Source organism: Lemur catta, chromosome 1 (genome assembly GCF_020740605.2).
Source record: "Lemur catta isolate mLemCat1 chromosome 1, mLemCat1.pri, whole genome shotgun sequence".
In the NCBI taxonomy this organism is placed as follows: Eukaryota; Metazoa; Chordata; class Mammalia; order Primates; family Lemuridae; genus Lemur; species Lemur catta.
The window spans coordinates 24,671,348-24,694,732 of NC_059128.1; the positions used below are offsets into that span (position 1 = coordinate 24,671,348).

General features: G+C 38.8%; 1 protein-coding gene across 14 annotated transcripts in view; it reads right to left on the reverse strand.

Annotated features, from left to right (window-relative positions):
* TTLL5 (tubulin tyrosine ligase like 5) overlaps positions 1-23,385 on the reverse strand; it is a 271,668-nt gene that overhangs the window by 233,129 nt on the left and 15,154 nt on the right. For 13 of the 14 annotated variants that reach the window (XM_045563414.1, XM_045563424.1, XM_045563393.1 and 10 more), the window contains exons 4-7: positions 19,173-19,255; positions 17,722-17,828; positions 11,886-12,016; positions 1,937-2,019 (exon numbers count right to left, since the gene is read on the reverse strand). In XM_045563414.1, coding sequence (XP_045419370.1) covers positions 1,937-2,019; positions 11,886-12,016; positions 17,722-17,828; positions 19,173-19,255 — 404 coding nt within the window. Of the gene's footprint in view, positions 1-1,936; positions 2,020-11,885; positions 12,017-17,721; positions 17,829-19,172; positions 19,256-23,385 lie in introns of those variants that run through there. The other variant, XM_045563451.1, reaches the window with a different exon arrangement.

The following is a 23,385-nucleotide window of genomic DNA, read 5'->3' on the forward strand; positions in this document are numbered from 1 at the left end:
AAAGCAGATGGGCTCATGTTGAAAAAACAGAGCAGAGGAAACCCCAGGCCAAAATATGAGAGGTGAGAGTGATCTTCCCAAGGAGGCCCCTGCAAAGTTCCAAGCTGCTAGTCAACAAACATGAAGACTGGGGTGGGCCAAGGAACAAGAATCAGATAATTAATTAACAAACAGCATTTTGCCATCATTCAGCAGCAATGCCAGCAGACGTGTGGGTACAGGGATCTGACAGAGAAGAGTGGAATTTGAGGCCACTCTATCCCCAACAGAAAGGTAGTTCTGCCCAAGAGGAAAATCACCAAAATCTTCCTCTACATTCACAATAAGGCCCATTCTATTTTGGCAAGGTGGAAGGGGCATACTCCTCATACACGTCCTGACCCACATCCACCTAAAGCAAAGCCTGACAGTCAACCTGCTTTGACCTTACACAAAACTCACAGACATCCTCCTCCAAAGACAAGCTACAAGGGAAAGAGTCCTACACAACCATAAGAAAAACCCACACCAGCTGCCAATTTCAGTGAGCCCAGTCTTTTGTGCATAAATATGGCCCAACACCTAAGGATTATCAAAACTGAGAAAATCCAATAGCAAGAAAAAAGACAATCCCAATAAAATTCAAGAACAGAAGAAAACTTTATAAAAATTTCAACTAGTAACTTCAGAAAGACAGGCAGGCAAACTGCATCCACTAAGCAACAACAGGGTGCTATGTATAAATAAAAATAAAGCAAATCAGAAAATAAGAGTTTCTAGAAACCAAAATATGATATCCAATATAAAAATACAGTAGATGAATGAATAACAAAATGGGTAGAGCTCAAACTAGTGATCCAGAAGACAAAGACAAGGAAAAGACAAAGAATTTAAAAATGAGAGAAAAGTTAACATGAAGGGAAAGACCAAGAATTCCTCAAAAAGAAGTTCTAAAAGCAGAGACAAAGATAATAAGAGGATAATTTTTCCTGAACTAAAGAAAAACTATAGTTTCCAGAATGAAAGGGCCCTCCGAATGTTCAAGACAAGAATGAAAAAAAGGTTGAACTTAAACACTGGTTAAATTTCAGAATCCTGATGCTATAAAGTCTGTTTCTATTGAGTTTAAATTTTCTACTCAATTTATAGATAAAGCAGTGAAACTGAATCACAGTTATTGAAGAGAAGTGTAAATATTTAAAATATAAAAATAAAAACTAATCAAACTTAGGGATGGAATGTGGGAGGGCAGGATGTGATGTGAGCGCAACAAATATCAAAGTGAGAGTTAACAACAAATACAATGTAAAGTCAAGAAGAGAAAAAAATAAATCAACTACATTAAGTTCCTAACTGTGATAAGTCTAAGGAGTGAAACGAGTTGGAATTTTATTTGCTCCATATATGTATTCAATTTATAACAACTTTTAATGAGAATTTTGCAAAGAATGAAGATACTGATGGCTTTTGAAAAAAAGAAAAAGAAGAGTAGATAGAGGGAAGAAGAAATGAAGGGAAGAGGAAGGCAGCAGCAGCAAGGATGCCAAATTAACATTAATCTGCTTGATAACCTTGAGGGCAGGAACCCAAAGTTCTGCTCACAGTAGAGGCTAAACATATATGTTACCAGTTAATGCTTAGTGCTGAGGAATTAGCAAGGCAATATGCTGAAAGCAGAAAAGTTACCTCTTTTCTGCTGACACAAAAGGCTGCCCTCCCCCAACATTTCAAGGAGTGACTTATTAAGCTATGGACTAACTGTTGGAGCAGGAGGAAGTTCCTGCCGGGGTGAACAATAGCCAACTCATATCTACCCTCAACTCACTACTGAATGCAGATTTCAGAAGGACACATCTGCTCTTAATGAAATGGAACCATATTAGTTAGTAACCAGGACAAAGGGTGAGGGAGAAAAAAACAAGCAAGGAAAGAGGTTTGCCATCTGCTGCGTACTTACGTTGTTGATCAGGTAGACGCCCCGCCCCCTAGAAGAAGCCACTGGTTTTACTATCCAAGGTCCCCGGTCCTTTGAATATGAATCTGCTCAAAATATTGGGAGACAAGAAAGGGGAGAAACAGAGAGATAGAATAAACATGTTTATTGTCTTAACTTTCAATAATGGTTATCTAATCAGGGACCCCAAAAATCTTCCAAATTTCTAAGTGTAGGGCAGCAGCTAAAATTAGCATTTTAGACTAGCCTTAAAAAATGAAAATGGGCTGGGCACAGTGGCTCATGGCTGCAATCCTAGCACTCTGGGAAGCAGAGGTGGGAGGATCACTTGGGGTCACGAGTTCAAGACCAGCCTGAGCAAGAGTGAGACCCATCTCTACTAAAAATAGAAAAAATTAGCCAGGCGTGGTGGCATGCCTGTCGTCCCAGCTACTTGGGAGGCTGAGGCAGGAGGACTGCTTGAGCCCAGGAGTTTGAGGCTGCAGTGAGCTACAAAGAGGCCACTACACTCTACCCAGGGTGACGGAGGGTAAAGAAAGAAAGAAAGAAAAGTGGAGGTAGGGAATGAGGGGGCAGGAGGGTGGGGAAGGAGAGAGGAATAAAGAGGAAGAGAAGGAGAGGGAGGAGAAAATAGGATAGCAAAATTCCTTACATAATTATTTGTCCCACCATTTCCCCTCTTTCTTGAATGAGAGGATAAAAACAAAATAAGGCAAATATCTGGATGTGAGTCTATTACTGTCACAAACAATCTTCATGAATCTTTGAAATTCTCATCTCTGTTAACTAAAGGACCTCCAGCAAACAGTGACAGTGTTAAGTCAAAAGCTAGATCTCCCAATATGGTTACTTTCCTTAAATAATTACTTAGAGCTTTTAAGAAAAAATCACCTTAAATCAAGCAATGTGCAAGCGGAGAGGAAGGATAATAATTTACAAGTGATTAAAAGGTATCATTTGCTTCTGTTCCTTTCCCAAGTTCAATGCCTTTAGATTGTGAGGACAGAAAGCAGACAACTGATACTAAGACTCCCAGAGGCTTGTAAGTGGTGTGGGGAGAAGCGGATGGCTCTGTCTTCCACTTAGAGAACGTCAGAAGTTGGGGGAGAAGCAGGGACAGAGGACTCAGTGCTGCTGAGTTCTCACATCCCTGACAGGAGAGAGGTTAACTAGTCCTTACTCTCAACTCTGTCCCTTTCACTTTTGATGAAATACCTTGGGTAGCGGCAGTGGTTACTGCTTCAAAGTAGGGGGAAAAAAATGGAAGATGAAAAGAGATTTACTTTTTCTTGTTATTTTTCTTCTCTGAAAGAACAGAAACAGGGAAGGAATAGGTAAGTGTGGGGAAATAAGTAAATACAACATTTCTGAACAGGTCTCAGAATTTCCTAGGTTGCTATTCATCAGGATATTAGCACCATTTCATCTAGAATAAGCAATATAAACCTAACAAAATTCCCTATAGTTCATGTTTCTCTGGTTTGAGTTATTAAGAGGCAAGTACTTCCACCTGTGTGCTAATCCACCTTCCCTCTTCCCCCAGGTAAGTACACAAACTTCCCTCCACCCTCCATCTGGGCCTACACCAGGCATGCCTTCAGGAGGAACAAGCTTGGCTTGGCTCCTCTCTCCCAAGACTTGCCAGCAACTACTGCCTCTTTTTCTTTCCTCTCCCTCTGATATGAGCCAAATAGTCTCTTCAAGGCCTCCCAACAGGAACTTGACTTTGTCAGTGCCACAAACCATTTCACCAGGAGGAAAAAGAGATCTCTTTGTTCACTCTCCCCCTTCTTCTCCTGCCTTTTTACTTGATGCAGAATTAACAGAATTAGAGAAATTCAACGTGCCACACAGAATTTAAAACTCTACGAGCAATTCTACTTCCAGAACTGTATCCTTGGCCAGGCACAGTGGCTCACGCCTGTAATCCTAGCACTCTGGGAGGCCGAGGCAGGTGGATCGTTTGGGCTCAGGAGCTCGATACCAGCCGGAGCAAGAGCGAGACCCCGTCTCTACTAAAAAATAGAAACAAATTATCTGGCCAACTAAAAATACATATAGAAAAAATTAGCCAGGCATGGTGGCGCATGCCTGTAGTCCCAGCTACTTGGGAGGCTGAGGCAGTAGGATCGCTTAAGCCCAGGAGATTGAGGTTGCTGTGAGCGAGGCTGACGCCACGGCACTCACTCTAGCCTGGGCAACAGAGTGAGACTCTGTCTCAAAAAAAAAAAGAACTGTAACCTCTAGTTCTACTCACATATGTGTGAAATGTTTTACATACAAGATTATTCAATGCTGTATTATAATAGCAAAAGATTCATTAAATACACTATATTATATCTATATGAGGGGTCAGCAAACTCTTTTTTGCAAAAAGCCAAATAATAAATATTTTAGGTTTTATGGGCTGTGCAACCTCTGTTGCAACTACCCAACTCTGCCATGGTAGCTTGAAAGCAGCCATAAACAATATGTAAACAAAGGGGCATGGCTGTGTTTCCATAAAACTATGCATGGACACTGAATTTCATATGATTTTCACATGCCACAAAATCTTATTCTTTTCCCAACCATTTAAAAATGGTTCTTAGCTCATGGGACACAAAAAAATAGGCAGAGGACTGACTTGACTCAAGGTCTATAGTTTGCAGACATCTAATCTACAAAACAGAATATTGAGCACACGCACAAAATGATAACTGATATGGAATGATCTCAAGGACACCTTGTTAAGTGAAAAAAAGGAAAGTGCAGGGAAATGCATATTGTATACTCCCATCTGTTCATTTACACACACACATTATTTCCTAGTAAATGCAAAGAATATCTCTATAAGGATACGTAAAAAAAAACTAGTAACACAGATCACCTCTAGAGACAAGAACTGCATGACTAAGGAAAAGAGGAGAAAGGAGGCTTTTCACTGACTATATTTTTGTAATTTCTTTTCTACCATGGGAATATATTACCCTTCAAAAATACAATTTATGTAATTTTCAAGTCCTTCTATGGAAGACATATTTATAGTTATATATGATAAATAAATTAAATCTCCATAAAGTGAGGTCACTGAATATGTATATGTAGAGTTCATTTTTTTCATTTTGCCATTTTCCCCAAATACCAAGGAGACAACGGATTACCTGAGCACAGATGCTATTAATATTAAAACAAAAAACGCCAAAATTTTCTAAACTTCATTCATTCAGTACCTCTAAGTATTTAATCTGTGTTAATCAGTTTGCTAGGTGTGGGCATACAGTGGTGAAAAGGACAGTCTTTACCCTTACAAAGATTAGACTAGCAGAAAAGACAGACATTGAACAAGTTATTAGAGACACTGGAGTTATAAAGAGCAAGTACAGGGTGCTATAGGAATATCTAAGAAAATGACCAAAGCTGTCTGGAAATGGTACCCTCTGCAGTGATAAGCACATGTACAAAACTCTCATTTCCAGAAAAGGGTTAATCTGACTAAATGTAATTTTTGCCACCTAACACATTGTTTAAGCAATCCTACACTGCGAATTAGACTTCTCAGAAGTTAGAGCGCTTCTGGTGTTTCACATTCTTGAAATTATAAATATCCAAGACTTGTCTTTCATGTGAGGCTTTTCTCTTTGATTTGCAGTCTTTCATAACAAGGATTGATAGATTTCTTTTATAGGTTCTAAAAATGTGGGTAGGAAAGAAGAAAAATGAGAGGAAGAGGCAGGGCAGAGAGCTCAGGAACTTCTGCTTTAGGATGAAGATGGAACAGGTTCCACAATTCTTTCCAGTGCCTTCCATTCCTAGAGTGGCAGCATGCTTGGGCCAATGGAAAGAATACTGAACCTGGAGTAGAAAGACCTGAGTTCTAATTCTGACTTTTAACTATGTGACTTCATGGGTAATTTACTTAAACCGTCTAGTCTCATCTTTAAAATGAGGGTAGCATTTAGCCTGAATTGCTATATGATCTCTTACAATTCTAAAATTAAGATTCTATAAATTTACTGACTGCTTTGAAATCTACTCATCTGTAACTAATTGGCTGAAATGAAAATTCGTATCTTTGAATCATTTCTCAGTCTTTCTTACAACTAGAGATGGTCACAGAACACAATGCTCAGAAAAATTTTGCTTTTCTGATACTGGTACCACCTCATCTTCTTTGTTGTTTTCTTCTTTCTGCTTAAGAAAGCTGTCCTTGGGGAACATGGCTGGAGCCAGCAACAAATCCTCAGGTTCTTCAGGGTCACAGACCTCCAATTCTACTAAAAACTGTAACTGGCAATGGTGACACCAGGAACCCAGAGAGGTCTGTGCCATGTAATGCCAACCTCTACACGCTAATAACTAGAAAACAGTCTGGGGAGTACCCAAGCTTTAACATCTCTGGCAATAGTGATTAGTCTCTCTGGGCTACATCTCTACAGAGACAGATTTAAGATTTTCTCTTATTAGAACAAAAAGTTATAAATTCATAAAATTACCTTGGCTGGTATCTCTAGTGTCTTTAAGCAATCCTCATGTCCAATCCTTATCAGTTCTCTTTCAAAGGTCCTGCAGAAGCTATTCCAATCCCTTCCTGCCCCTTTCAGACACCCAAACCCATCCGTAGGTCCCTCATTCCTGGCACAAGATCTCGTCAGCCTCTTCACCAAGAAGGCTGGGAACTGTAACATAAACCTACTTACCTGCTTTCCTCTCCATCTAAAATGTTATCTGGATCATCACTTAGCCTTCTTCCTTACCTCCTTTTAGGGGAGACATGCCCATCTCTCTTTCTAACACTCATCTCTCTACTTGGGCTCCTGATGTAACCCTCTCCTGCCTCCCCTGAGACCTCATTCCTCTTCAATATTCCTCTCCTCTCTGATCAGGTGTGGTGCTTCTTCTTTTTTCTCTCCCTTAGTAATCACATCCACCTCCATACCTGCAACCTCCAGAATCTATGTCTGTGGCCAGAACTCCAAGCTGCTTTTACAACTGCCTACAAAACATCACTGCATGGATGCCCTGTAGACACCCAAATCCATACCTTGTCCAAAATTTAACATTTTTCTTCCCCTTTAACAGCTCCTCTTTTACATTCCTAGTTACATTCCTTGGTTAAAGACCTAATGATTCTCCTAGCTTCTCAGACTCAAAGCTTTGGAGGCTTCTTTTGCTCTGCCTCACTCCCCACATCTTAGTCAGTGAATCTTTTTTTCTTTTTAATTTTTTTTATTTCAGCATATTATGGGGGTACAAAAGTTTAGGTTACATATAGTGCCCTTTCCCCCCCCTTCCCCCCTGAATCAGAGCTTCAAGCGTGCCCATCCCCTAGATGGTGCGCATCGCATTCATAATGTATGTACACACCCATCCCCTCCCCGCCCTCACATCTGCCCGACACCCGATTAATGTTATTCCTAAATGTGCTCTTAGGTGATGATCACTGAAACCAATCTGATGGTGAGTACATGTGGTGCTTATTTTTCCATTCTTGGGATACTTCACTTAGTAGAATGGGTTCCAGCTCTATCCAGGAAAATACAAGAGGTGCTATATCACTATTATTTCTTATAGCTGAGTAGTACTCCATGGTATACATATACCACATTTTATTAATCCACTCATGTATTGATGGGCACTTGGGTTGTTTCCACATCTTTGCAATTGTGAATTGTGCTGCTATAAACATTCGACTGCAAATGTCTTTTTTATAGAATGTCTTTTGTTCTTTTGGGTAGATGCCCAATGGGATTGCTGGATCAAATGGTAGGGCTACTTGTATCTGTTTAAGGTATCTCCATATTGCTTTCCACAGAGGTTGCACTAGTTTGCAGTCCCACCAGCAGTGTATGAGTGTTCCCATCTCTCCACATCCACGCCAACATTTATTGTTTTGGGAATTTTTGATAAAGGCCATTCTCACTGGAGATAAATGATATCTCATTGTGGTTTTGATTTGCATTTTCCTGATGATTAGAGATGTTGAGCATTTTTTCATAAGTTTGTTGGCCATACTAATGTCTTCTTTTGAAAAATTTCTATTCATGTCCTTTGCCCACTTTTTGATAAGGTTGTTTGATTTTTTTCTTGCTGATTTTCCTGAGTTCTAAATAGATTCTAGTTATCAGCCCTTTCTTTATCAGATGTGTAGCATGCGAAAATTTTTTCCCATTCTGTACGTTGTCTGTTTGCTCTCGTGACAGTTTCTTTGGCTGTGCAGAAGCTTTTTCATTTAATCAGGTCCCATTTATTTATTTTTGTTGTTGCTGTGTTTGCCATTGGGGTTTTCTTCATAAATTCTTTGCCTAGGCCAATGTCTATAAGAGTTTTTCCCAAATTTTCTTCTGGAATTCTAATAGTTTCACATCTTAGGTTTAAGTCTGTTATCCACTGTGATTTGATTTTGTGAGAGGTGAAAGGTGTGGGTCTTGTTTCAGTCTTCTACATGTGACTATCCAGTTTTCCCAGCACCATTTATTGAATAAGGAATCTTTTCCCCAGTGTCTGTTTTTGTCTGCTTTGTCGAAGATTATATGGCTATTGAGGATGGTTTTATATCTGGATTCTCAGTTCTGTTCCACTGATCTGTGTCTCTGTTCTTGTGCCAATACCAAGCTGATTTAATAATCACAGCCTTGTAGTATAGTTTGAAGTCCAATAAATTAATACCTCCCATTTTGTTCTTATTGCCTAAAATTGCTTTTGCTAAACAGGGTCTTCTCTGGTTCCATATGAAGTGTAAAATTATTTTTTCTATATCTGTGAAAAATAATTTTGGTAATTTAATAGGGATTGCATTGAATCTGTAGATCACTTTGGGTAGTATAGACATTTTAACAATGTTGATTCTTCTGATCCACGAGCATGGTATGGTTTTCCACCTGTTTATGCACTCTGCTATCTCTTTCCTCAGTGTTTCATAGTTCTCCCTGTAAAGGTCTTTTACCTCCTTAAATATATTCCTAAGAACTTTATTTTCTTTGTTGCTATTGTGAAGCGTATTGAGTCTCTGATCTGGTTCTCAGTTAGTCAGTGAATCCTATTCATTCTCCCACTCTTTCTACTCAAGCCTATCCATTTCCACCTCCTGGTTCAGTCCATCAACACTTCTTATCCACATCACTCCAATAACTTTCAAAGTGACCACCTTTTCCTTCTTTCCACTTTTTCTGATTCATTTCACACAATTATTTTTCTAAAGGTCAGTCTGTTTACGCCCCTTTCCTTCTCAGAAATCTCCTATTGCCCATATTCAATTAAGCGCTATAGGGCCAGGAACACAAGAGTCATGGAGAAAACAGAATTTCCAAGTTTTATATGCTAGAGGGATATCAAAGGAAAAGAGAGGAACTTTGGGAATATCTCTTTGAAAGAAGAGGTGGTAGGAATAGATGGATTTCTCCCCTAATATGTCAACTTAATACAATTAAGCTGATGATGTTGGATTTCTCCCAGCTGAATTTAAGCGTAGAGGTCACGGACCCTGGACAACTGGCACAGAATGACTGGCATCCTGGCAAGATTGAAATCAAGATTCCTCTTTACTATGGCATCTTCCCTGTCCCCTCCCTTCCACAGACACAGTAAGTCCCTGCTGTGGTCTTTGCATGGCAACAGCAGTGATTGATTTGTACTGGGGATCAAGGAACATCCTGGCCTGCAATAATTTCCCTGGGGCTCAATGTGGTGGCTTTAGGTTATAGCTGTAATAATGCTGTGTTCTATTGACCTTTCAAAGTCATTTTTGTTAATAAACAAAACACATAAGAGTTTGAATAACATGCTGAAGAAGCAATTCGACTGAAACACAGGTCTCGCTTGAGCTGATGGAGAAACTCTAACTCTATCCCATCATCTGAATGAGCACCACCACCCCTCCCCTACCTCCAGAGGAGAGGAAGAGTACAGCTGAAGAAGAAATAGCAGGGGGAAGGAAAAGAGGACTTTCAAATTAGATTCTTTAGACTTTAATAGGGAATTATTCTGGACTTTAATTTCTCTTTAGAAATTCCACAGAAGAGGTTCATATCTGCGACTCTTTCAAATGTTGCTGACATGTTTGTTACTTGAAGTGTTTTTCTCCCCTCATGTTTGGCTTATTATGTAATTTTTTACTTTTATTATATAACAATATAGTTATACATAACTTGAAATAAGAAACAGTATTAAACATTTATGAAGCACCTATCAAGCCCCATTCCAAGTGCTTTCCACATATTAACCTACTTAAACATCCTGACAACACTCACCAGATCAGCAATAGTAATAGTCCCATTTTACAGATAAGGAAGCTAAAGCACAGAAGTTTGAGTAACTTGACTAAAGTCACATAACAGACAATTCTTAACTACAAATTTTCAGCTTTGGGTGCACTGTAGCTTTGAAGTGGATTCATTTAATTAGTTGCTCTACATGACCCATTTCAGAGTCTTCTGTGGACAAACAATGAAATGCCAACCAATGGTCCCAGCTGGAGCAACTAATGCTATCAGAGAAGTGGGGAAGCAGTTCCTGATGAAGTGTTGGTCTCTTCTCCGAAAAAATGAACACCTCACTGGGTGACCCAGTCAGACTGGCAAGTCCAACAGGTTAAAAGAACAAAAAGTGCCAGGCATGGTGTCTTATCCCTGCAATCTCAAGCTACTCATGAAGCTGAGGTGGGGGGAATCACTGGAGCCCAGGAGTTCAAGGCTGCAGTGAGCTATGATCATGGAGTGCCATGAAGGTACTCCACCCTGGGTGATGGAGCAAGACCCTGTCTCTTAAAGAAAAAAAAAAAGAAGAATCAAAAGTCAGGAGGTCTAGGGAGAACTCTCTTTTCTCTCCATGGTACTTCGTCTATCCATAAAGCAGGAACAGTCTCTTGGATTTCTTGAGAAGAACACTGTTTGTCTGTTTTCTCTGTGCGTCTCATCTAATGCTCCTCACAGGAGAAGTGATTTCTCTCGAGGCCGCTATTGGGACATGGTCATTGCAGGCACGCAGCCCAGTGTCTTTTTAGCCTTAAAGCACAGAGGTGAAGAGCATGGTCTCTAAAGCCAAACTGCCAGTTTGAACCTCAATTCCACTATTTGCAAGCTGCATAACTTTTGGGAAGTTTCTTAACCAATCTATACCTTAGTGTCCTCATCTGTAAAACTACCACAGAGTAGAGGTGCCACTTAAAAGAGTGCCTTATAGAAAGTAAATGTTCATTAAGTGTTAGTTATTATTATAGTTACCATTTAAACTCTCACAAAAGACCTGCCTCATACCTTCTCCGTTCTGTGTTCTAAGCCTACTGAACCAGGCTCTGCCTCTGCCGAGGAAAGCCTAAAATAGCCAGCACCTCTCCCTGGGTCTGGGTAGGTAAGTTCACAATAAGGCAAAAGAAATAAGCAGCCCATATTAGACCTAGATCCAGGCCACGAGGTACTATGTCACTTTACCAGCAACACAGCTGACAATTAGGGTCTAATTGGCACTTACATGTGTTTTGTGATTAGTCTGAACTCAAAGGGGAGAGGACATGATTAACTTCCAAACTCTAACATCAAAAGATACATGATACTTGTATTCCAAAGAACATAAATCACACAAGTCCAAAAACCAAGTTGGCAAGAATGTGTCTTAAATGGCAAGGGAAAAAGGGACACCAAAAAGGAAGCATATGTATTAACAATTCATATGCAGAAATACAAAGTGTCCTTACATAGGCACTAACGTGTCAGTGGAGAGAAAAGACATTAAAGCAAAAATAAACAAGACAGGGCATGCTTACAAGACACCAATGTGGGCTTACATAAATGATACTGACAAGCTTACTAAGAATAAATATACAAGTACACAATCAGAATAAAAATAGTTTTAAAGTTATCTCTGCAATTCAGCATTTGAAAAGCCTCAATTGGTTGACAACTTGACGCAGCCTCTGGGGTAAATTTACCCCAAGTTCAGTTGCTGGGGATTGGGGCATTCTCAGGCAAGTACTTACTACAGAATTCCGCGTACTCAGCTGGCAGGAGGAAGGTCTGAGGGAGGATGTGAAAAGCCTTGAATCCATGCGTATGCTGCATTCGAATGATGTTTTTGTACAGTCGGTCCTTCCGGGTTAGCTCATAAGACCTAAAAATCAAAAAAGTATTTCCACTTCAGTAAATTATGACTCAGAAGTTTTCCTATGTTATCACATTCTAAAGAGTTCATAGCTCACAGTAATAGAGCAATAAAAAAAATAAAACAAGAAGTGTCAAAGTGAAATGTCGGAGATGTTGACTGTCAAGCTTAGTACTTAAGGAAATTAGATCCGATTTTATTTTTATTGTGAAGGTACATCCTCACTCTTTGAAACACACAGTTTGGCTTGTGATTATCTTTCAAATTTTTTTTTGAGAGCAATTTTTGTGAAACCATGGATAAGTAAAAAATTTGTATTATTTTCTAGTATGAGTTCCATCATGGAACCAATGCTGCGTAGACAGCTCAAAATATCAACGAAGTGTTTGGGAAAGATGTGGTTAATGAAGGCACACTATGTCGATGGTTTGTGAAGTTCCGTCCTGGTGATTTTAATCTTGAAAATGAGCCACGTGGGCGACCTAAGACCAGAATAGATAATGATGAGCTGAGAGCTGTAGTGGAAGTGAATCCATCTCAGCCTACACGTCAATTTGCAGCAAGGTTTGACGTGACTATTCCAACAATATTGGACCATTTTAAACAATCGGCAAAGTAAAGAAGCTGGATGGATGGGTACTGCATGAATTAAACAAGTATCAGAAGAGAAATCGTCTTGAAGCTTGCCTTTCTTTGTTGTCACAACATAAAGGCAAGTCATTTCTACACCGTATTGGTACATGTGATGAAAATGGATTCTTTTTTGACAATCACAAGCATTCAGCACATGGTTGGATAAAGATGAAGTGCCAAAACATAGTCCAAAACCGAATATTCATCAAAAAAAGCTAATGGTGTCTGTTTGGTGGTCCAGCGCTGGTATTATCCACTACAGCTTCATGAAACCTGGTCAATCCATTACAGAAGATGTATACTGCGACCAACTGGACAAAACAATGAGGATGCTTGGATTGAGCAGCCGAGATTGGTCAACAGAGACAGGTCAATCCTTTTGCAAGACCACATGTCACATAAACAATGTTGCTCAAACTACAGAGGCTGGACTTGGAAACTCTGTCATCCACCATATTCACCAGACCTTACACCAACTGACTACCACTTCTTCCAGGCTTTGTACCACTGCCTGCAAGGAAAAATATTCAATTCTCAACGAGCTGTGGAAAATGCCTTTCACATGTTTCATCACCACTCACTCTCCAGGCTTCTTCAATGCTGGCATAAACAAGCTACAGTTAAGATGGCAAAACTGCATCGATAGCTTAGGCACACACTTTGATTAACTGTACTGCTTCCTTGAGATATAATAAACTAAACTTCTGATTCGAAATCAGACATTTAATATTTAATGACCTAATGCTATGAGTCTGATATGTCCCTTCTGCATGTAGCCCAAGATAGACCTTAATTTTAGACTATAATGATCCTATTAAAGTCCCAAGTTAGAAACCCCATTGGGAACTTAACTACATCATCAAGAGATGGATACGGAAGAGGTTAAATTATAAAGGAAGGCAAGGAAATGATCACCTTAAAATCAAGGTAATAATTGCTACCTATATCAGGGGGTATACTCGTATGTACAGTACTGCAAAATGCACTTCAGTTAGCTTCAACTAGACTCATAAGCCTATGATTTGTTCCACTGCTTAAAAATCATCTAAAAATCTTTGTTGTAACCATTAAAAATTTACTCCACCTGTTCCTCAATTCAAATGTTTTACTATGATTTCAAAGACTGCCTTGTCAAATTTAGGTATCAAACACTTCTTTCTTACCCACTGCCCTCCTCAGAAATCTAAAGCAGAGGTACTGAAATTTTAGTGTACCTAAGAAGCACCTAGAGAGCTTCTTAAAAATGTATTTTCCTGAGTTCCACCTTTCAAAATACTGGGATGGGCCAGGCGCGGTGGCTCACACCTGTAATCCTAGCACTCTGGGAGGCCGAGGCGGGTGGATCGTTTGAGCTCAGGAGTTCGAGAACAGCCTGAACAAGAGCGAGACCCCCGTCTCTACTTAAAAAAAAAAAATTGAAAATTATATGGACAACTAAAAATATATATAGAAAAAATTAGCCGGGCATGGTAGTGCATGCCTGTAGTCCCAGCTATTCGGGAGGCTGAGGCAGGAGGATTGCTTGAGCCTAGGAGTTTGAGGTTGCTGTGAGCTAGGCTGACGCCACAGCACTCTAGCCTGGGCAACACAGTGAGACTTGTCTCACAAAAACAAAAACCAAAAAAACAAAAAAAACCAAAATACTGGGATGAAGAGCCCAGGACTCTGTATTTGAAAAAAATACCCCAGGTGATTCTGGTACCAATGGTCCAGGGCCCACACTACACCACTGATTTAATCTACAACAGTACTTTCCAAACTTCCCTGTTACAAATCACCATTGTTTTTTAAATATATAACTTTCTAGGTATATATTTACCTAGAAAGGTAAAGTACCTAAAAGGTGCTTCTTAAATATATACCTTCTCTGAAGATGTTGATTTCCCTGAATCTGCAATGGGATCTGAGAATGTATATTTTAAAGTACCCCAGGTAATTCTTATCATTAGGGAATTAGAAACACTGAACCAGAGGGTACGAAAAAGAACTACTCTCCTACAGATGCCCAATATCAGTGGTCCTCAAACTGTTTTGATTGGTACCCAAATTTTAGGAAACTATATATTCTTGCATGTTTAAGTTGACATCTAAGATTTTTCATCATAAATTTTCAATGGTTCCAAAGAATCTGAAGAATGGTAAATATTATTTTAAAATAAAACTGTAACACCACACTTAAGTATATTCGATGGAACCTAAATAACATCAGAATTCAATACCTTCCATAACATTTTTAAAATAATTAGAGAAAAAGTTCATCTTTTCAGCAAAATTTTCACTTTAAATGTTTTTTACTGAAGTTAACATATATACAGAAAAGTACACACATTACATGTGCAAAGCATAATGCATTTTTACACAGTGAACATACCTGTGTAACCACCACTCAGGTTAAGTACAGAAGATTCCCAGAAGCTTCCATCAGATCCTTACCTAGACGCTACCCCCCAATTACCATTGTTTTAATTCTTCCATTCCATTTTCCCCGAAGAATGTATTTAGACTAACTGAATGTATTTAATACTTGTCTTTTACATCATATCATACCTTCTTTACAGCAAAAATATACATAGGAATTGATATGTAATATTTTTTAATTTCCTGTGAGTATAAATAAGGTTATAATGGTTTAAAAAAAACATATACATACATACACACTACACACACACATACCATGCACACTGGACTGATTATCACTGCAAGTGTTATAGTATACAATTCATCAAAACACCATAAATATTCTAATAAAAAATTTTGATTAAAATGTATTGCACACAAAAATAGAAATTTTACTGGAAGACAAAAAAAATTAAAGGATTGTCACATATCACAGGAGACTAAGGAGCCACGATAACTAAATGCAATGTGGGATCCTGGAACAGAAGAGGATGTTAGCAGAAAAACTGGCAAAATAAGAATAAAGTCTGTAGGTTAGTTGGCAGTAGTATACCAATGTTAATTTCTTAGTTTTGATAATTACACTACAGTTATATCAGATATTAACATTAGGAGAACTGAGTAAAGAATGCACAGGAACTCCATATTATTTTTGCAACTTTTCTATAAGTCTAAAATTATTTAAAATTAAAAGTTAAAAAGTTATGTTAAGAAAGAGTTCACAGTATTGTTGAAAATATTAAAGTGCTTGAATTCTTTTTGCATGTGAGTTAGAAGTCTTTGGATTGAAATAAGAGAGATATAGCAGCAGAAGCCACAAAGTATACTGCAATTAGAAAATGGATCACTAATGTTCTCAAACTTACAAGAATAACACATTCAAAGATTAGTCAAGGAAAATATAGGTTGGAATTTGTTATTACTGACTCCAAATTGAGATGGAATTCCTATACACCTACAGGAATACTTCAAAAACTACGGAAATAAATAATATACTATGAACATGAATTAAGAATGTAGACTCTAGTATGGGCTATTTCAAATACTGCTTCAATATCTATTTAAAATAGAGGTATCTGATTTACCTCAAGCAGCCAGTCATACATTTAGAAAACCAAATCCGTATCTTCTAGGCATTAAGGAAAAAAGGTTTAAATTATTATTATTTTCTGTCAGTGGAGTTCAGACATAAAATAAAACCAGGATTTGCTATGAAGACTCAAAATACACAGTAACAGAGACAGCACAGGTCAGTTTCTATACACATTGACTGTGTGTAAGACCATAGAATTAAAAAATCAAGAAACAGCCATCACTTCATGAAAATAAGCAGAAAAGCATATGAGGTAACTGAAAATAAAGTTAGTTAGCATGAGAAAGTAACTTGGGTTTAAGTCCTGGAAATAAAATGTAACCACTGACCAAATAAAAATTATTTTATTGCATTTGTGTCTCTTTATTACATAGGTGAGACTAGCTTCCCTCTCTCTCCATTAGGTCATGTATTTCTCCATGGTTGAATGCTGCTAGAATAAAGTGGGGTTCCAGCATTAACATTTTTCCTATTTTCTTTTTCATAGTTGTACACCCTAAGAAACCTTGTTCACATAAATAATAGCTAATATATACAATGTGTACTATGTGGCAGGCACTGTTCTAAGCACTTTACATCTTGATATATTACAACAGTCCTATGATGTATGTGCCATTAATACCTTCTTTTTACCAGTGAGGAAACTGACATCCAGAAAGGTCACTTGCCCAAGGTCACTCAGCAGAGCTGGGACCGAGGCCCAGGTAGGCTTCTAGCCACTAGGTAATAACACTGCCTCTCTAGGCTGCAATCAATAAATGCAACTAGAAAGAATTTTCTATAGCAATGACACTCAATTCTTTGAACTCCTTCCTAATTACATGTCAAAAATCACAAAATGATCTGTCATTAAAAATTATGCTTAGGCCAGGAGCAGTGTGGCTCACACCTATACTCCCAGTATTTTTGGAGACCTAGGCAGGAGGATCACTTGAGCCCAGGAGTTCAAGACTAGACTGGGCAACATGGCAGGACCCTGATCCTACAAAAATAAAAAATTTCTAAAACTTTAAAAATTATGTTTAATGGTCTATCAGCTGATAATTAGATGTTATCCTTCAAGTCTTTAAAAACAAAGAAATAGAAACCACCATCATGCAAAAAGGATTTGTTATTCTGTTACTAGAATTCAATTTGACACCAATTTTTTTGTACCTTTCTTTGGAACCCTGGAAATTTCTACACCAGGATAGGATAACACACCAGATTAAGAGTCTAGGTAGTTTTTCCTAAGTGGCCAAAAGGGCAAAGAAAAAAGAAAAAAAAAAAAGATTCTAGGCTATTCTTTTATAAAGGTGAAAAACAGTAACTATGAGAGGGAGGTGAGAAAGGAGAACCCATTCTCATGAGGTGATCTCATAAAGCTCAAGTTTAGGAACGAGAACCAAAAACTGTCTCCTTTAAAACCACCCATGTCTACATAGCCCTTGGAAAATGTTCATATATGCTCAGGGATATGAATATATCAGTTTGATTTCAGACTGCCACCCTGTATCACAAACTTCTTTTAGGAATATTAATTATCTTTGCTGGCTACACGCCCCAATGTCAGGTACCTTTAAATGGAACAAAGCAGCTACAAGAGCATTACCTGGGAAAGTGATTAACCTTTTGTGCTTCAGAAAGGGTGCGAAGTAAAAAAGGCTTCAGGTGGGATCCTGTCCACATTAGATTATAGTCAGTGCTGCTTGGGTGAACCTAATGGTAGATAGACAAAAAGGCAAAAACACATCAGAGCTAGTCCCTTTCCAGGAAGAGCAGTGGCACACAAGTCCATGGTGATTTTTCATCCACAGAGCACTCACAGGGGTGGCCCAGTTAGTACGTGAGCCAAGTGAGACAAAAGCAGAGTATCACAGAACCCAGGGACAATCAAGCTTAAGGAATGGGAGAGTCAGGCAAATCCTAGATGCAGAAAGTAAAATAAATTAACCCTTCTATAGAAATCCATGATGTCTCTTAATATTTTTGCAATATCAAAGTATGAGATAAGGACCCAAACCTAAAACTCCTCTTTCAGACTATCCTTACGTCCTTGTAGATATTGGGTGTAAAGTGTTGGTCAGAACTATAATAAAAACTTACAGTAGCACACAACTTAGAATTCATTACTTCATTCATTAGAATTCATGTGTCCATTCATTCAGCAATTATGTACTCTGTGCCTATAACATGATAGGTATGATGTTAAGCGCTGGAGGTAAAAGAGCAACAAGACACAATACAAGATATCAGGAACTTCCTCAAAATGTCTCCTACAGATCTCAACTGAGGATAGGGAACTAGCAACCAGACTTTTATCAACTCTCTCAAAATATCTGTAGTGCAAGTCTGTCCAGCATTTTTGCCTATCCTTTTTAATGACAACATCCCAATTTCCCAGTTTTCTTTGGGGAATGATGTACTCCTTGGTTTTAAAGGATCTGCCCTTTACCCACCCCTCCCCTTCCCCCCAGGAGTGGATCCATGACCTAAGCCAGGCCAATCATTTGTTTTCCAGAATGTGATTCTTGAGCAAACAAAGGCACAAGGACAATGAATGGAGTACAGCCATTTCCATGGCAGTACCCTGAGGAGATGATCCTGAAGATTCCTGTTCCTAGATCCATGGGACTGTCCTGATCTCTCCCCTTCCAAAGGCCTGCATTTTCAGCTTTTCTCTGATTCTGCTAGCCCCCTCTGCACACCTTTCCTACAAATCCATTTGGGTTCAAGTTAGGCAGTCTGTTTCTGCTGCTTGCAATCAAAGAATCTTAATTGGTATGAGACAATTCTTTATGGAAAACTCTGCCTCTAGTCTAAGCCCAAAAACATAGCAAAAAAAAAAAAATTTTTGTTTTTAAATCCTGTGGAAATATTTTCCATGTATTGCAAGGAGAAACTGGTAAAGCCACTCAGTAATTTAACCCAAGTTCCACACCATCACTAAGCATTGGTCCCATGTACTTTCTAGAGCTGGCCCTGTTAATTTGTGAAGTGAGTTAGGTGGCTATGATTTTCAGCTTTTGAGCAGATCAGATGAGGTAGTAAAAATAAGCTTACTTCATGAAATCCATGGGCTGTCAGAATGCTGCGTACCAGGCGACTGTCCGTTCGCACAATCTTATAAGACAAATGATAACGTTCTAAAGAAAAACACAGAATCAAATTCAGTAACCAGAAAGTTACCCATAAAAACAGAAATATACTGTAAGATGGTGGCTTGCTTAATTATACTCAATAACATTATACTGCTACTCTTAAAACTAATATAAATAAGTTGAGGATTATTTTGGACCAAGCGTTCTTAACCTGAAACTTGTTGGGGTTCACTAAACGTGGGCAGGGAGAAAAATTACATCTTTGTTTTCACTGCTTTGCTTTTTTTTTTTTGAGACAGGGTATTGCTCTGTCACCTGCGCTAGAGTTCAGTGGTGTGATCATAGCTCCCTGCAACACAAGGTAGGCCTGGTATATGTTACTACGCCAAAAAAGAAGGAAAATGCTCAAAAACTGATTAGGGACATGTCACAAAGAGTATGAAGGGATTCCCAATGGCCAAATTCGAGACAATCTAAACATAAAAATCAATAGTGAGGCTGGGCACAGTGGCTCACGCCTGTAATCCTAGCACTTTGGGAGGCCAAGGCAGAAGAATTGCTTGAGATCAGGAGTTTGAGACCAGCCTGAGCAAGAGCAAGACAAAATCTCTACGAAAAATAGAAAAAAATTAGCTGGACGTGGTGGCACGCGCCTGTAGTCCCAGCCACTTGGGAGGCTGAGGCAGGAAGATCGCTTGAGCCAAGGCCAGGAGTTTGAGCTTGCTGTGAGCTACAATGACACCACTGCACTCTAACCTGGGAACTGAGTAAGACCCTGTCTCAAAAAAAAAAAAAAAAAAAGAGAGAGAGAATAGTGACAGAGATAGATTATAATGCATTCATAAAAGAATCCATGAATCCACACTGATAACAAGGTAAGAACGTATACTGTTTTCTTTTGCTACTGTAACAAATCACCACACTTGGAAATTTAAAAACAAATTTAATTGTTTTACAGATCTGTAGGTCAGAAGTCTAACACAGGTCTCACCAGGCTACAATCAAGGCATTGACAGGGCTATGTTGCTTTTTGTAGGCCCTGGGTAAGATTTGTTTACTTTTTCGGCTTCTAGTGGCCACCCCCATTCCCTCCCTTGTGGATTATGGTCCCTTCCTCCATCTCTGAAGCCAGCAACAGTGGGTCTAGTCCTTCTAATGTCACAACATTCTGACCTCTTCTACCTCCTTCTTCCATTTTAAAGAACCCTCGTGATTATATTGGGCCCACGTGGATAATCCAGGACAATCTACTTAAGGTCAGTTGATTAGCAACTTTAATTCCATCTATAACTTTAATTCTCCTTTTGCCAATGAAGGTAACATACTCACAGGTTCTGGGAATTAGGAGGTGGATATCTTTGGGGGGACTATTATTCTGCCCACCAAAGAAAAGAAAGCTCTTAGGCCAGGCGTGGTGGCTCATGCCTATAATCCTAGCACTCTGGGAGGCCGAGACGGGTGGATCGCTAGAGGTCAGGAGTTCCAGACCAGCCTGAGCAATAGTGAGACCTCCATCTCTACTAAAAAATAGAAATTATCTGGCCAACTAGAAATATATATAGAAAAAAATTAGCCGGGCATGGTGGCGCATGCCTGTAGTTCCAGCTACTGGGGAGGCTGAGGCAGTAGGATCGCTTAAGCCCAGGAGTTTGAAGTTGCTGTGAGCTAGGCTGACGCCACAGCACTCACTCTAGCCCGGGCAACAGAGCGAGACTCTGTCTCAAAAAAAAAAAAAAAAAAGAAAGCTCTTAATTCCAAAAAGTCCAGCTAATAAATGTAGAAGGAAAGGTAGAATTAGAAAATCACCAGTTTATAAAAACCATAAGAGTGAAGTGATTCAGAAAAGAATCAATGGATACCAGTAGAGACTATTAGAGAATAGGATACTCATACATCTCAAAATATCATGCCAGAGAATGCTTATAGCAAAGGTGAAAAGGTACCTGTGCAATGAAGCGACCTGGTGAACACTATCTTAACCATATGACCAAACTTGCCATCACCAATAATGCAAAATAATGACATCATGTACTTCCAAATGTGATACACTGAGAAGGACACAATTTCACTAAGCAATATTCCTGCAAATTTTTAAAAATTTCAATCTAAACATGGAAAAATCAGATAAAGATAACAAGCTTAAGGATAGCTGCAAAACAGGATGGGGCCGGTGGTGCAATGGATAACTGCAAAACAACTAGTCTGGAATATTTAAAAATTTCAAGGTCATGAAAGAAAAAAAAGTCTGCGAAATGCCTGTAGATTAAAGTATACTAAAGAAATATGACAACTAAATGTAATCTTTGATTGGATTCTGGATAGAAAAGCAAAAAGCCACTATAAAGGACAAAACTGGAACAATGTGAAAACCTGCACAGAGACTGTAAATTAAATAATAATATGTTATGCCAGGCATGGTGGCACACACTTGTAATCTCAGCACATTGGAGGCCGACGTAGGAGGATTGCTTGAGGCCAGGAGTTCAAGACCAGCCTGGGCAACATAGTGAGATCCCATCTCTTAAAAAAAAAAAAATGCCTATAGTCCTAGCTACTTGGGAGGCTGAGACAGGAGGATAACTTGAGCCCAGGAGTCTAAGGCTGCAGTGAGCTATAACCATGCCACTGCACTCCAGTCTGGGTGACACAGTGAGACCCTGCCTCAAAAATAAAATAATAATATTTTACCAATGAAAGATTGCTGTGTTTATAGAGAAGCAGCAAATATGGCAAAATGTAATTGGTAATTCTAGCAATAGTATATGTGTGTTCATTGTACTATTCTTACAACTTGTCTGAAGGTTAATTTTTCTAAATAAAATGTTTATTAGAAACATTTCTAAATATTTCTAAATATTTTATTTAGAAAAATGAAAGAAAATAGGGTCCTTTCATTATTATAACTGTGATCACTAACACTTCCACTTCTATACAGGAAAAACCAAAGCATCATCAACTATGCAGTTACTACTGGAGACAAGGACTGTACCCCAGACTGTGCATGTTATGCAATACTTGCCTCTCAGTGCCAGGCCACAGGGAAGGTGATCAGTAAGGTGCGTAGGAAAATAGAGAATACTAACACAGGGATTGGGAGAGAAGGGAGACTAATAAGAGAAAGAATATGTCTCTAGAGCCAAAGTGCTAGGGTTCAAATTCTGGTTCTACCACTTCCTGCTTGTAATCTTCAATAAGTTATTTAATTTCTCTATGCTCAACTTCCTCATCTGTAAAATAGAGTTGATAATAACAGTACTTACCTCATAGAGTAGTTGTAAGTACTAAATCAGTTAATACATACAAAGCTTTATAACAGTTGTTGCTACATAGTAAAAATTTAAAAAGTAAATATGTGGTAAAATAGCCATTAACACACAGTATCACACATAATAAATTATATATTTTATATAGCAAGTAAAAAAATTAAAATGCTATTAATATTCTTTCTCCTACCCTTCCTAATATAGAAGAAAAGTACAATCACCACATCACTCAGTGGCAGACCTGATTCTTACAGTATATAAATTGTAAGCAGTGACCATCCGCTTCTACCATCTATCTATACCAACTCAGATAGATACATTGAGCGTGCTCCAGAAGGGGCGTGCAAGAGAGGAAAGGTGGAATGGTATAAAGCAACCAACACTGCTGGGAATTTTTGCATTCATTTATGTTCTTTGGTATTAGACCTGTGTGTCCAATAATGCCAGTTAGCAGTATATCTTAGACCTGAGATTATAAATTGGTGACCCAAGGACCAGACCCACCCTGCAGATATGATCTGTTTGTCACTCACAGTGTTTTAAAATAAAATTGAATTAGGTGCTAACATTTGAAAATTGGAAGAATTAATATAAAAATCTAGATTTCTGGGCTTCTCTTAAAAAATCTGACAACCTTGGTATGATGGTTAATTTTATGTGTCAACCTGACTAGGCCATACGATGCCCAGACACATGGTCAAATGTTATTTCTGGGTGTGTCTGTGGGGGTGTGTCCAGAAGAGATTAGCATTTAAATTTGTAGACTGAGTAAAGCAGACTGCCCTCCCCAATGCAGATAAGCATCCAGTCCATTAAGGGCCAGAAAAGAAGATAAAGGTAGTTGAGGCCGGGTGCAGAGGCCCATGCCTGTAATGCTAGCACTCTGGGAAGCTTATGCAGGAGGATCACTTG